The sequence below is a fragment of the Quercus lobata genome, chromosome 4 (genome assembly GCF_001633185.2).
Source record: "Quercus lobata isolate SW786 chromosome 4, ValleyOak3.0 Primary Assembly, whole genome shotgun sequence".
In the NCBI taxonomy this organism is placed as follows: Eukaryota; Viridiplantae; Streptophyta; class Magnoliopsida; order Fagales; family Fagaceae; genus Quercus; species Quercus lobata.
In genome coordinates, this window is record NC_044907.1 from 95,928,763 (window position 1) to 95,942,499 (window position 13,737).

At 32.9% G+C, this 13,737-nt stretch overlaps 1 protein-coding gene across 1 annotated transcript; it reads right to left on the reverse strand.

The window, feature by feature from the left end:
• Positions 1-1,015: 1,015 nt before the first annotated feature.
• Positions 1,016-6,133, reverse strand: LOC115986239 (L-tryptophan--pyruvate aminotransferase 1-like). Its single transcript, XM_031109089.1, has 5 exons — positions 6,000-6,133; positions 4,862-5,165; positions 4,252-4,544; positions 1,936-2,237; positions 1,016-1,221 (listed from the first exon to the last, which is right to left on the reverse strand). Exons 1-5 carry the CDS (start codon positions 6,131-6,133, stop codon positions 1,016-1,018), a joined length of 1,239 nt encoding a protein of 412 aa, XP_030964949.1.
• Positions 6,134-13,737: the final 7,604 nt, after the last annotated feature.

Below are 13,737 nucleotides of genomic sequence, written 5' to 3' on the forward strand. Positions count from 1 at the left end.
ATTCTGTGCTTATCCCATTTCGTTTTAATAGTATCTATACATCCCTTCTCAGCAAGCCATATCTCTCCAAACCAGAACGGTTTTTCATGAATTGTTGGATCTAGGATTTTGGGTAAAATCCATAGAGGGGAGTGGTCAGAGGTGTTGCAATTCAGATGGTGCACCGAGGATCCTCCAAACTTGATTAACCACTCATTATTTGCTAGATTTCTATCTAGTCTCTCCCATATTGAATCCCCATTCTTGAAAAAAAATTTCGAAGTGACTTTTGAATTGTTGGTATTTATATCCCAACTGATGCAACTATTCACCTCTCTCTCTTAATTTTGTCAAAAAGAATTTTAATTTTGGAAATTGCAACAATAGTAAAGCAAGGTATCCAACCAAGTATTGGCTGCTTTCTTTCAATTTTCTAATTAAAAGATATAACTCCTGATAAGGTATATTAATACTTTATAATTGCAATAATATTTTATTGAACTTCAATTTTATTAAATGTCTTTATTGTTATGAAACAACAATCAATATTTAATCCCAAACGCCTTTATTATTATGCTTAACAAATAGTAGATTCCAGTTGATTAGCTTAACCGTAAAATTCTTATAGTCAAATAAGAGATATGTGGTGATCCCCGCTTACACCAAAAATCAATTAAATGTCTTGGTTAGATGATAAATAGCTCTCATCAAGAGTAGACATTATAGATTGAAATTCTCTTCCAAAAAAAAAAATAATTATGCTTACCAATATTAAGAACTTTGATTGAAATTCCACTCCATCGTATTATTATGTTAAACCAAACTCTGGAATACAATTCAAGTTCTATTTATGTGTTGTCACCAAACTAATGAATGAAGGAAAAATTATTATATTATAACTTTTTGTATTTATTGTGATACTAATTTCTATTCTTATGCAATCACTATTACAATATACCAAACGTGCCCTTAGAGTAGAGGGCCTTATAATTTATTTCCGTAACAGCTATAAGGATTCAAATTAGCATTTTAAGCTCTAATGTCCATTGATAACCTCCTTGCCCCTAGTGGCCGATAGTCTTTCTATGAATTGGTTAAACTCCTCTTCCCTGCACATCAAGTTAACCCTTGCAAACTTTTGATGGGCACCGCAAATCTTCCCACTTTTTCCAACGATCTTTAATCCTCTTAAAAATTCGTTACAATCCTTTGTGTCATCTTTACTCTCCAACCATGCGTAGGCTGTTGGAGAAACAAGAAAACAATTATGTTAGAACATATGCCTTTTCTCTATGTTTTCTTATAAAAAGGAAAAAAAAAAAAGGAAAATGATAAAAATTACTATCTATTTTATTATAAAATACCTATAAATGAAAATGAATATGATTGTTGTCACTTCAAAAATATAATAAATTAGTTTGAACGAATGATGCCATAGCTACATTTTACATGTCTTTATAAACTAATTCATCAATTTTTAAAATATAAAAAAAAATTATTTAAAAATTAATTTATTGTGTTGTAGATATGGAACTAGTCACATTATTGTTACATCAATTTATAAGTATTTTGCAATAAAATTCATAGTAGCTTAGCTTTAATCTTTTTCTTTTTCTTTTTTTGATTTTTTTTAATGTTTGTTTTGTAAAAATTAGGCTAAAATGCAAATTGCACCCTCTAAGGTTGACTAAAATTCATTTCAATCCTATAACTTCAATTTTGTTCTATTAGTTTCAAATTTATTCAATTATGCAATTAAATAATCAAAAAAATATTTTTTGAAAAAATAAATTCTCAAATAAAAAATTCACAAAATATTTTTATTAATTTTATACAATTTTTTATATGAAAATAATACTTTTTATGACATTTTTTTAACAAAATTGGAAGAATGCTTGAATTGAATATATTATATGCTGCATTTTCATATAAATTGAACATAACATATATACGTACCGGACAATGTTTCAGCAAGCTTGCCACTGAAGAGGCAGTGCTCTTGTGGATACCTGGACAAAATCAGATATTCACTATTTTGAATAGTTTCCCTTAATTTTTGCCATCTTTCAGATAGTATTTTTCGCCCATATTCAAAGAAGTTCTCTGATTTGACAGACCCAACTTTTTGGCTGCCATTACAAACTACTTCTATGATTTTTGCAGCCCTGAACTGTGATTCTTTTGATATGCCGATTGAGCTGATCGTTATGTATTCAGTCATCTTCTTAGCAATATCTTTATCCTTAACAAGAGCCCAACTTTTTTTTTTTTGATTAAAAAAAACATGAACTATTCATTCATATGAAAGAGATACATCAGTGAAAGCCAACAAAACAACTGGGAGAAAACAAACAAACTATGCACCCCCTTCCCCCATGAACCCAAGAGCCCATCTAAATTCTTGTGCTTGCATATTACAATTTTGGGGCTTCTTTCCTTGGGCTCTAGCAACCCTTTTTAAAGGGGTATTGGTGGGCTCATAACAGGGAGAGGGAGTATTTATGGGTAAATGGCAGGGAGATTTTTGGGCCTCAGAGGGAAACAAAAGTAATCTCAAAACCGAAGCTTTGACTTTTGCACGGAGGACCCTTGGGAAACACGAGAGAGCACGTCTGGAGAGGGCGCTGGGCTCAAGGGGCGGACCAGACAGCACACCTGACTTGCTGCCTTGCCGTCGGTTCATGTTGTTGGGGCATGTGCGATTTGACAAAGCAACTGAGTGCCTCGCTCGCTCTGTACCCCTACTCGCTAGACTCACCAGACTCCGTACACCGGCGCCATCATCCTTTCCTTCCTCCGCCGGTCCACTTCTGCAAGCAACTCCATGTTTCACAAAATCCTCACACAACCACAATATTCTTTGATCCAATCCCCAAAAAGCCAAAGATGGCCGGACTTTCCTTGGAACCCCAAATGATGCTTCTCACCAAGACCCACAAAAACACAGATAAAGCAAAAGAAGGGAAGCCATTTCATATGAACACAAGATCTGAACATAAGTTGGAGGACCTTTATTCCCCTATCTACAGGTTTTAGATCTGAACCTATCCTCCAGAAAAACTGACTTACCTTGATGAGAAACGGACAAACCATAGATTTGAAACCCAGGTTCGGTCGCAAGGTTGAAACCGCGACTTCATCTTCCTTATCTGTAAGTTGAAAATGCTGAAAGCCCCCAGTGATTGCAAGATTCATGATGCTAAGGAGTTTTAATCAGACCTTGTGGGCTACAAAGACTCAGAGAAGGAACCCGTATTGACAGAGGGAGAGAACTTGTACTAAAAGCAAGAGAAAAGAACTCCTACAGAGGGAGAGAGAAAACTTTCTCTCTCCTACAAGCTGTAGGAGAGAGAAAGCTTCCGAAATGGCGAAGCATTAATTAGTTAACAATTGAGGTAGTACCACCGAAATATAATACAATTATCTCTATTTAATTAGTCTAAATTATAGGTTTGGTTTCTAAAATTGGGAATAAGCTGGATTTTGATCATATAAATTAAATGTTAAAGTATTGTTTCTATCCTTATAGTTTGCATGAATTACGGTTTTTTGTCCCTAAATTTTAAAAAGTTTGTTTTTTTGTCTCTAAACTTTTTAATTAAAGACATCTATTTCATTAGTTTAGAAGCAAAAATAGGGACTATGTAAAAACTAAATTTTCTCAAAAGTTTGATGAAAAAAGAATTCTATTTTTTAATTTTAAGGATTGAAAATATAACATTTTTAATAGGGATAAAAAGCAAAATCAATTTAAACTTTTGGGGTGAAAACAATATTTTAGCCTAAATTTATAAAGTTCAATTTTGGTCCCAAAGCATAGGGTTGGTTCAATTTCGTTACCTAGCTTATATATGTGGTCATTCGATTTGGTTCCTCAATGAGATGTCTTAATATCCCAATAGTCATATAAAAAGAAAAAATAAATGATGTGACAAAATCAAACCCACCAAATTTCGGAGAAAAATTATAATTAGCCATTTTTTATATTAAAAAAAAAATCTCAAAAGATAGAAGCACTCAAGTACAAATCTTAAATAGATTTTTTTTTTATTCAACTTATTAGTTTCAAATTCCAACCAAATTTGAAATGTCCTAGGGGGGAAAAGTTCAAGATTATTTTGTGGAAAAACATTTGTAAAAATCAATAAAGACGTATATAAAAATCTATCAAAAATTAATAAATAATAAAGACCTATAAATTTGTAGTGAATACTTTTCTCTTTGTTAAAAAAATTTTAAAACTGACTTATACACTAAGATTAAGATGCTCACCCAATGCGGGAACCGGCATGTCCTGTGCATTTGGAAATCGTAAAGAGCATGTTATCATAATCAGCTGCGCCAGTAATAGCTGTGAACTGTGGCCAGTAGTAAGCAAAGTCATAGATTAGTTTTCCATTTCCATTGCCAGTACGGTTCATCACCACAGCTTCTCTAAGAGTTCCATCTGGTTTGTTTGGTGAATTCACCACCTCTATGTATGCTCCTTTCTTGTCAAACTTATATGCATCACCCTCCCATTTGTACAGCTCTGACCTTAGGAAACCTACCACTTCAGCATATGCCTACAACCAATAATTAGTTATCATTTCAATTATGTGACTATATGCATGCAAGTATCATATTAAATTCAGTTACAGTTAACAATGCCAAGAAATCATATTGGTAACTGCTAAGGTATTAACACTATTTTCCCAAGAAGGTTAGAGACACTTCGTCACAAAAATATTAAAGCAGCAACATATAAGATCTATCATTAAACCCCTTTAATATTAATGTTTTTCCTTTTTCAATGTAAGTAATATATCAGTTATTAATTAGTCTAGCAAAAATAACACAAATAATTGCATCAAATTAAGATGTTAAGCAATGGGGGTCTAACCGAGTAGTAAGGAGCAGAAGACACAACACTGACTGGCTCAGGGCCACCAGGAGTCGTGAAAGCGTAAAGCAAAGCTTGGAAGAGCTGTGATGATCCTGTCCCTACCACAATGTACCTATCATCAGTCACTGCATTTCCCACCACACCATGCAATCTCCTTATTGCTGCGCCCAGTTCAGGCTCCAAAAACCAGCATACATTGTTACCATCACTGAAATAGCTCATTAAGTCACCCCCACCAATTGTCACATTATACTTATCACTCATCTTTTTCCAGAATGGCTCAAACATCATTGGATCACCCCTTTCATATTAGAGAGAAAAAAAAATCAATATAAGTAATAACTCAATACCGTGCACTTCTAAGAGAAAATCAAAATATTTCAGTTACATGATAGTTTTAAAACTAGTACTTGTAAGGAGTCTAACCCTGCTAATTGTAGTGGCAAAGAATAGTTTGGGACAATATGAGTGTTAAGATTTTGTGTGATTATTGAATGATGAGCGAAAGTATGAAAAAGGGAGTGAACATGAAAATTTATGTGGTTTAACTTGACTGCTTATATCTACAAATATAAAGTTCACACCATAAACAACTACATATTCTATTAAGAACTTGTGTCACAACGAACCCAATCTTTGCAGGGTTTGTATATTAGAGAGAGCTTGACTAATCCTAGACTAATTATATGTTAACCCAAACGTAAGTTGCTTGTTCTATAAGTACATGGACATACAATTGGTACAAGCCACTTTAGCCATAATACATCTAACAATAAGTGATGTTAGAGACATTTTCTTTTACAACTTAATCGGCTTAGCCCAAAAAAACAGAGGTGCTGACACCATTGTTGAGAAAGAGAGAGAGAGAATTGTTGGTACTCGGCCCCACTTGAGTTGAGTTTTTTACAAAAATTCCTCTGAACTAATTTCTGCTAAATCAAACACGAAAACTAGTTTTCATTTTTTGTTCTCAAACCCACATGCTTGCAGCAAAAAAGAATATGATTTTCTAAATGACAGTTGACTTTGTACACTAAAGAAGAATTTACTATCAATAATTTTCATGAAATCAAAGGCTTCATTGTAATAGAACGAACTGGATTGAAGCAAATTAAGGGTGATAATTAAGACTTACAAACTAAGATTGAGAACCGAGTCTGAAGAGCTAAGACTGGAAGTCCTTGTGCCATTAGCTGAGGCCAACGAGCATTTATCATCAGAATTGCACTTGATGGATATGGCTGCTACTAGAGACTTTGTAGATACCATTTTGTCTTTGTGGGAAAGGAATCTGAATAAAAGGATGATGGGATACAAGGATGTGTTAATCAGCTTCTAATCTATATATTTATAGATGAAGATGGGATAGGTGCACCAACCCTATATCTTATTACTGATCTGGCTTACTATCCTTAAAATTAGTTTTGCATTGAAGTTTATAATCCTGTTGGATTTTTTTTACAAATGATTGATGTGGAAATTTTTATGGGTTCTTATTTGCATTTACCACTAAAATCACTTTTCTACTTACCAAAAATCATTCGCCACATTAGGAACTTGTAATGGAATATAGAAAGAAACAATTGGTGTACTTTAGTTTGCCAATAAATATGAAACTCTTCAGTGTATAACATTTAATTAGGAAATTTCATGCTTTTTTTGAAGGTTTGGAGAAAGTTGTTATATTTGACAAGTTGTAATTGGTGGAGCATGTATTGGAAGCTTAAACACAAAAAATAGGATATAAGATTTGTATATTCACAATTATGAATTATCCATTTTCATTAGCTCACTAGATTATGTGTTTATTATTTTTTGTTTTGTAATTTGTAAACAGACATCCTTCCAAAAAGAAGTTTAGAGGACTTAAAAGTTCTTTTTTATGATAACTCGAAATACTACAATCACTATAGCAGGCCGGCTAAACACATTTGGAGGCCAGATGCGTTAACTATAAATGAACATTTTTATATTTAATTATTACTTAAAATAATATTTAGCTAGTGTTTTATATATTATAATTTTTTTGATGAAAATAACATAATTTTGGTCCATACATTTTGAGATCATAGTTAATTTAGTCCTTACATTTTGGTATGAGTCAATTTGGCCTATTTTATTTTTAACTTGTAGCTAATTTGGTTCTAACCATCTACTCAATAACAAAAAATGCCTACGTTGCACAAATCGGGCACAATTTTAGATTGATTAAATAAATTAATTGGTTAATTTATTAACCAATTAATTGTAAAGTTGAATATTTATTCAACTATGTGTTGGCTTTATTCTGTACCAAATTTGCTTGTAATTCAGCATTTAGAAACCCTATATTTAGGTGGAGTTGCATTGCCTAAAACCATTTGTAATATTTGCAATTTACAAATTTTGCATATTGAAATAGCTGGTGGGTTCCAAAAATTGCCACAGGGGATGGATAAATTAATTAACCTAAGACATTTTAAGTTGGATTACGAAACCCTTGGGTGTCCAAATATAAATTTTCCAAGAGGGTTTGGGAGATTGACTTCTCTTAGAACATTAAAGTATTTCAGCGTAAATGGTGAGGATGATAGCGAAAGATGTAAATTGGGAGAATTAAGAAATTTGGACCACCTTCAAGGGACTCTTGAAATAGATGGGTTGGGGAACAAGGTAGATCAAAGTGAGGCCACGAATGCACAACTAAAGAAGAAGATAAATCTTCATACTTTGAAGCTATTGTTTGACCCATACAAATGGGATCCTAAGGAAATAACAAGGGGGATGGATGCATTAGTTCTGAATGCCTTAGAGCCGCCTCCTAACTTGGAAGATTTAGGCATTCTTTACTACAAGGGACCAATAATATCTCCTTGGATGGTGTCCTTGACCAACTTGAAAAAACTTTTTTTTTTACTATTTATTTATAGAGCATTTGCCTCCTCTGGGAAAACTTCCGGTCCTCGAATCATTGAAAATATGGGAGATTTATAGATAGAAAAGGTTAGGGGTTGAATTTATGGGAATAGAAGAATCCGAAAAGAAGGAGAAAGATGATATATCAATAATGCTATTCCCAAATTTGATATCTCTCAAATTTTACGGATTAATAGAGTGGGAAGAATGGAATGGGATTGGAGGAGAAGAAGAAGAAGAAGACTATACTAAAAAGTTAGCTATAATGCCACGTCTTCAACGTTTGAGTATCCGGTATTGCCCAAGGTTAAAGTTGTTGCCGAACTTCTTTCGTACAACTCCATTAAAAAATTTGAAGATGGAATGGTGTCCAATTCTCAAGGAACACTACAAAAGAGGGACAGGAGAGGAATGGCCCAAGATTTCCCACATCCCTAACATCGACTTTGATCCATTTGGCACGGTAACTTCTTTTGACGCTTCTTCTTCTTCTCCTTGGTCTTCTTCTTTTATTTTACAATATATCAATATTAAGTTAATAAAAATGTTACCTTTCTACTAAAATTTCCCACTGAAAAAAAAAAAAAAAAAAAAAAAAAAAAAAAAAAAAACAAAAAACAAAAACAAAAAAAAAAACAAAAAACAAAAACGTTGGTTGATGAATTTATCTGGTTCTCAGTCATTTGAATTAAGCGATTTATTGTTTAGATTGGGTTATTTTGTGATTTATCTAAAATTGCTTAATAAATATCCAAATGATTATCTTTAAAAATCTCATTCATTTGCATATGTATTGACAGAAAACAGCTCCAATGTCTACCTCTTTCTATTTCATTTACAGTTTTCCTCATTTTCTTGAATTAAAATGGTTCCCGTAATCTCTGTCTTGTGCATCTTCTTTTATTTTGCTAAATATATCTATTGATATTCTAATTGACTACCAACCAGTCCTATAGATTAAAATTTTAATAACAACTTTAGTTAGATTTTGAGTAATTTGAATTAGGCGATTTGTATTTTGCCGTATTCTCATAAGTAGCAGAGCATGTGGTTCTTTCTCAAAAAAAAAAAAAAAAAAAAAGCATGTGGTTGCTTATATTCAGTCATTTTGTGATATATCTAAAATTGTTTAAACTAATACGGCAACAAATCTTGCTCATTTGCATATAGATAAAACAACTCCAATTGCTCTCACTAATTTCCTTCTGTTTGGGCATGTAGACTAATTTGAAATAATTCATGGTTTACTGAGAGAAGACTCAAAAAATAAGATGAAGAAAAATTCCTATCAAAGAATTTTTGGATGAAAGATAATTTGTCAGTGTGGGCAAAGTACTTTCTTGGCTTGATTCAGAGATGCAAGTCTAATCCAGTCATGGGAAACTTCTTCAAAATCTTCTTCTTTTTCTTCTTCTTCTTTGTCTTCTTTTTTTATTAGAACTAAATATCAATTAATTATCCTACTTATCTGTCAAAAATCCCCTAAAATAAGATTTTGGCCAAAATCTCAAAGACACTGACATCATCAGTTCAATCCTACGTTCTCTTTTGTGTGTGCTTTTGATATATGTATTAAATAATAACTTCTTATCACACTTCATTTATAATATTTTAATGTTTGTCCTATCAATTATAAGATCAATGACCTTTTATATGGAAATAACTCAAACGGGTCTTGTTGAGTAAAATTTTAAATTCGTGAATGCTTTAAAATCTCCATAAATTTGTTGAGTGACTCTGTAAGCTGATTGAGGTTCTGTCCACATTGATCGGACTTCAACAAAGATAAACCTAATGATTTGAAACTGTAATTGTTAATTCTCAGCTCATATAAATTTTGAAGCAGTACTGTCTTGTGTCCTACCGAATACCAATTGGCAATTTATGTTGTCCATTGGTAAGCTTCAAGCTCTAGTTTTTGGCCCACTGCCCATGGATTTGAGTCTAGAATAGTTCAAAATATTTGTTATAGTTTGAATAGAATTGATAATCAAGATAGTGGCATGATCATTTTCATGATGTTAGTTAATTTCCTATGTTTTTTTTTTTTTTGGATATAATCCTTTGCTTGTTAAATGCTCATTTGGAAGTGTTGATGTGGTACCATTTGTTTGATATTATTTGCTAATCGTATGCAATGCATATTCAGGTTGCAGTTTTCTAGTTCCCCAATGTGTATCATTGTTGTTGTGAGTTTATTCAATTTCCAAGCAAGTAATCAATTGCAAGCAAAATATTATGATATAAATTTATAGATTATAGATTATATATATATATATATATATATATATATATAAAAGACAAGAAATTTCCCCTTTTTAGGGATCATAAAGTCAGCTACAAGTTCAGATTTTTGGATGGTGATGGTGAAAAATTATTTGCATTTGTCCATGTGTCAGAAAAGTTTAGCAACAGCTTGATTCGACGTTGCAATTTTGTTTCAGTCATGGGTAACGCCTTCTTCTTCTTCATCTTCTTTTATTTCACCAAAATTTCAATTAATTATCCTACTCATCCCTCAAAAACATCATAATTACAACTTTGGTAGATTAATTTTAGATTTTGGACAAACTCACAAAGACACTGACACGAATGGTTCAATCTGGTGTGGAAGATTCTCTATTTGAAAAGAAAAGAAAAAAATATACCTGAATGAATGTCACTCAAATTTTAACTTGAGATGTTGGCTTTCTTTTGTAGTCAATCTAAGTTGGCGACACATGAAAAGAAATTTATGTGACCCTAGTCATATGAAGAAAGAGAGGGGTCGTCAAGGCTTTAAGATGTTTTTGTTAATTATCAAGTACAAAAGTTATAGGCTTAGGTAATTGCTATTTTTCAAGTTATAAAGAAATATCATATGCTTGTTTCTTGTTTTAGAGTCTGAAGCGTTTCGTTACATGAAAAGGTGTGAAGTACTGTAGGCCCATTACTAGCGAGAAAGAAGGAGAAACCACATATACCTTGGCTTTGTTAGTTGGATCATTTACTACTCCACTGTGAGGTATATCTCGATATTTTCTTCTTAATAATTTGTCTGTTTTCCTCATCATTTTGTCCATCCTTGATAAACTCATGCTAAATATTTAATTCTTTTTGGCCTGATTTAAACCAAACATCTTATTCTAATATCTAGGCCTGTACATTTTGTGATAAATCAAATTTTCCCACATGGATGCATATTTGAGAAAGGACCACAGAAGCAGATTCTCTATCATTTCATAAAGGAAGCAACGAAGTGCATCATGGAACATATCATGTGTAATCCATATTATATGGTGACAGATGAATGGTGAGCTAGGTAATTGACTAGTTTTCAGCTTATGTAATTTCCCACGTTACGTTTTAGGTTTTGAATTTAGTTTGCTAATTCTCATGGTTTAGTGTTATACATTGAGGAGATTGATGAAAACAAAGGTGTGTGGATTTCTTGTCTTAGTGATTGAAGAGATTTGTGTCATGGAAGAGAGGGAAGAGTGGAATGTTAGCACTAGGAGTGAGGGGAATGAGATGAGAAATGCTTGCTTTTCTTTCTATCATTGTTAGTCATCCAATTTGGAATGACATTCAAAACTGGAACTACCTAATTAGTCACCAATATGTGCAAGGAAAGTAGAAGAAGAAGAAAGAAATGAAGCCATTTTTACTTTCTTTTTTTTTTTTGCTTTTGGCAGTTCAATTCTGATTCACCTATAGGTAGATTTATATTCCTCTTTTTCTCTTTCTCAGATGCCATTGCGTTTACCTTTTAATCCATGTTCAATAACTTTTATTTTCAACACTTAAGGGTCTAGGAATGTTTTGAATGCTTGAATCCTTTTTTCATTCAACAAGGTTAAGAAGAAATAGGGAAGACCCATGGCTCAAACCATGTAATCCTTTTTTAATTCATCTAATCTTATTGCTATAGAGTTATGTACTTGCTTTGTATCAAGTTCTCATGTCTATATTTTGTGCGTTTTCTGACTCAGAGGCAGAAGAGTTTCATGGCATGGAAGAGTGCAAAGTGGGGGAAGCAATCACCACAAGATATGAAGATATTACAAATACATTGGATCAAGTAATGATCACAGAACACCATTCTTGGTAGTGAATCAAATTTTTAATTGGTTTGTTGTGACTTCTTTGCTTTCTTATTTCCATCTGTCTCACTCAAGGAGTTTCCTCCATAGTGTGGTTTATTTCCTTCAAGATGTAGGAAACCGCATCAAGAGTATGTCTTATTTTTTTAGGCCTACGGCTAAAACCTAAAATGAAGATATATATTGCATAAACCGAGAATCTGCTTAGTTACATCAATGCAATGTAATCTGACTTGAATATTATTAGTTGCTTGGCATTTGTCTAATTAGCCTTCAGAAGCACTTTAGTTTACTTTGATATCTTCCTAACAATTGAAAAGAAAGTTCCTTAAAGTAGGGCTGTAATCTCATATTGATTATTTTCTAAGTAATTAATTATGGCTTAAAGCGTTGTATATTTTCTAAATAAAGAATAAAATTTAGTGAAAATAGAAATTGGCTTTCATTTTTTGCTATTACAGAATCTATAGAGGAAAATTGGGTAATGCGAAACAATCCATAGCCATGAACACTGTTAGATTTTTATTTTTTATTTTTATGGAGGTAGTGATCCTAGAAGTTGCACTAGTGTATGTATAGTGCTACAAAACAATCTTACCTGCAAATCTTTTCAAAATGGTTTTATGGTATCTGTTTGTACTCTCATTCCTTTAACCGGTTATATTGCAGGTTGAACTAAAAACCAGAGTCCATATAGGTAAGCACAGCTTCCTTAAGAGGGAATGGTTATGCAAATGACTGAAATTTTATCTTAACAAATGCATGCAATTGGCAGCTAGCAAACCGCTCATACATGCAATTCATCAAATGCAGCATTTGATAAATTGAGTTAGGAAACCTTCCCTTAATCTTTTTCTTATATTGTTTATATATCGCATTGATCTTGGGGTTTGGTTACAATCCAATCCAATTAATGATAACCTGCCGACAACATCTTGTATATATATTTTTATTGAATTGTCGAAAACATCAAAGAAAGAGCATAATTCTTTTCTATTGTTATTATGTACAATGTTTTTCCATACCATTCAAGGGAGAAATATATTACCAAAGTGTAGAGCCAACTGGGAAACAACAGCAATAGTGCAATGGCACATGGGTTGCCACATAAGCTACAGACCATAGGCTTAAACAAGCACAAGAGTTAGGTTTAAGATTTTCAACGCCCAATAAAAAAGCTAGTATTTACTACAAAGCAGCTATACTACAAATTACTGTGACTAGCGCACTATTGGGGCGGCTGAGAAAATCAGAGTCTGACCTATAATATGTTTTCCTCTCTTATCAACCAAAAAAAAAAAATACTAAAATCACAGGGGTTTTTTTTTTTTTTTAATTTTTATATAAATTGTTAAAATGGTGAATGGTTATTGATAAATAAAAAGTGATATCAGTGGCGAATTTAAATAAAAATCAATAAAAATTTAACACATTAACAGTTTATATAAATATTATAAAATAATTTGTGACAATAGTATTATTCTATAAAAAGTATGATTTTGTTACACTTTTTAGAAATTAGAATATTCAAAGATACAGTTAACGTGTATCCAAGAATTAGGTCCTTTTGTATATGCACCACTGTAAGTTTCTTTAAGACTGTGGGGTCAGGGAACTTATGATCCGGCCCACGTTCTACTAGGGCCCAGGGCCCGTGCCGAGGAGGGTATTTGCTCAGGACGAATGGGAAAAGGCCGAAATGCCGGGGACACAGCCGAGGATGACCCTGTCCTCGGCACTACAAGACTTCAAAGGGAAGAGCAACATCTCGTTGAAGGTTGCCCCCAAAAAGCCCCCTGAAGGAGATGCGAGTAGAATGGGACCCACGTGGGGATACGGTGCGAAACTGGTTCAGGGTAAATACATCCCCTCCGCATTAAATGCACCCGCCAACGT

Coding starts and splice junctions, on each gene's coding strand:
- LOC115986239 (XM_031109089.1), bottom strand. CDS start 6,133: ATGGTATCTACAAAGTCTCTAGTAGCAGCCATATCCATCAAGTGCAAT. Junction 2,238..4,251: donor CATGCCGGTTCCCGCATTGG/GTGAGCATCTTA, acceptor AAAAAAAAAAAG/TTGGGCTCTTGTTAAGGATA. Junction 1,222..1,935: donor GCTTGCTGAAACATTGTCCG/GTACGTATATAT, acceptor TTTCTCCAACAG/CCTACGCATGGTTGGAGAGT.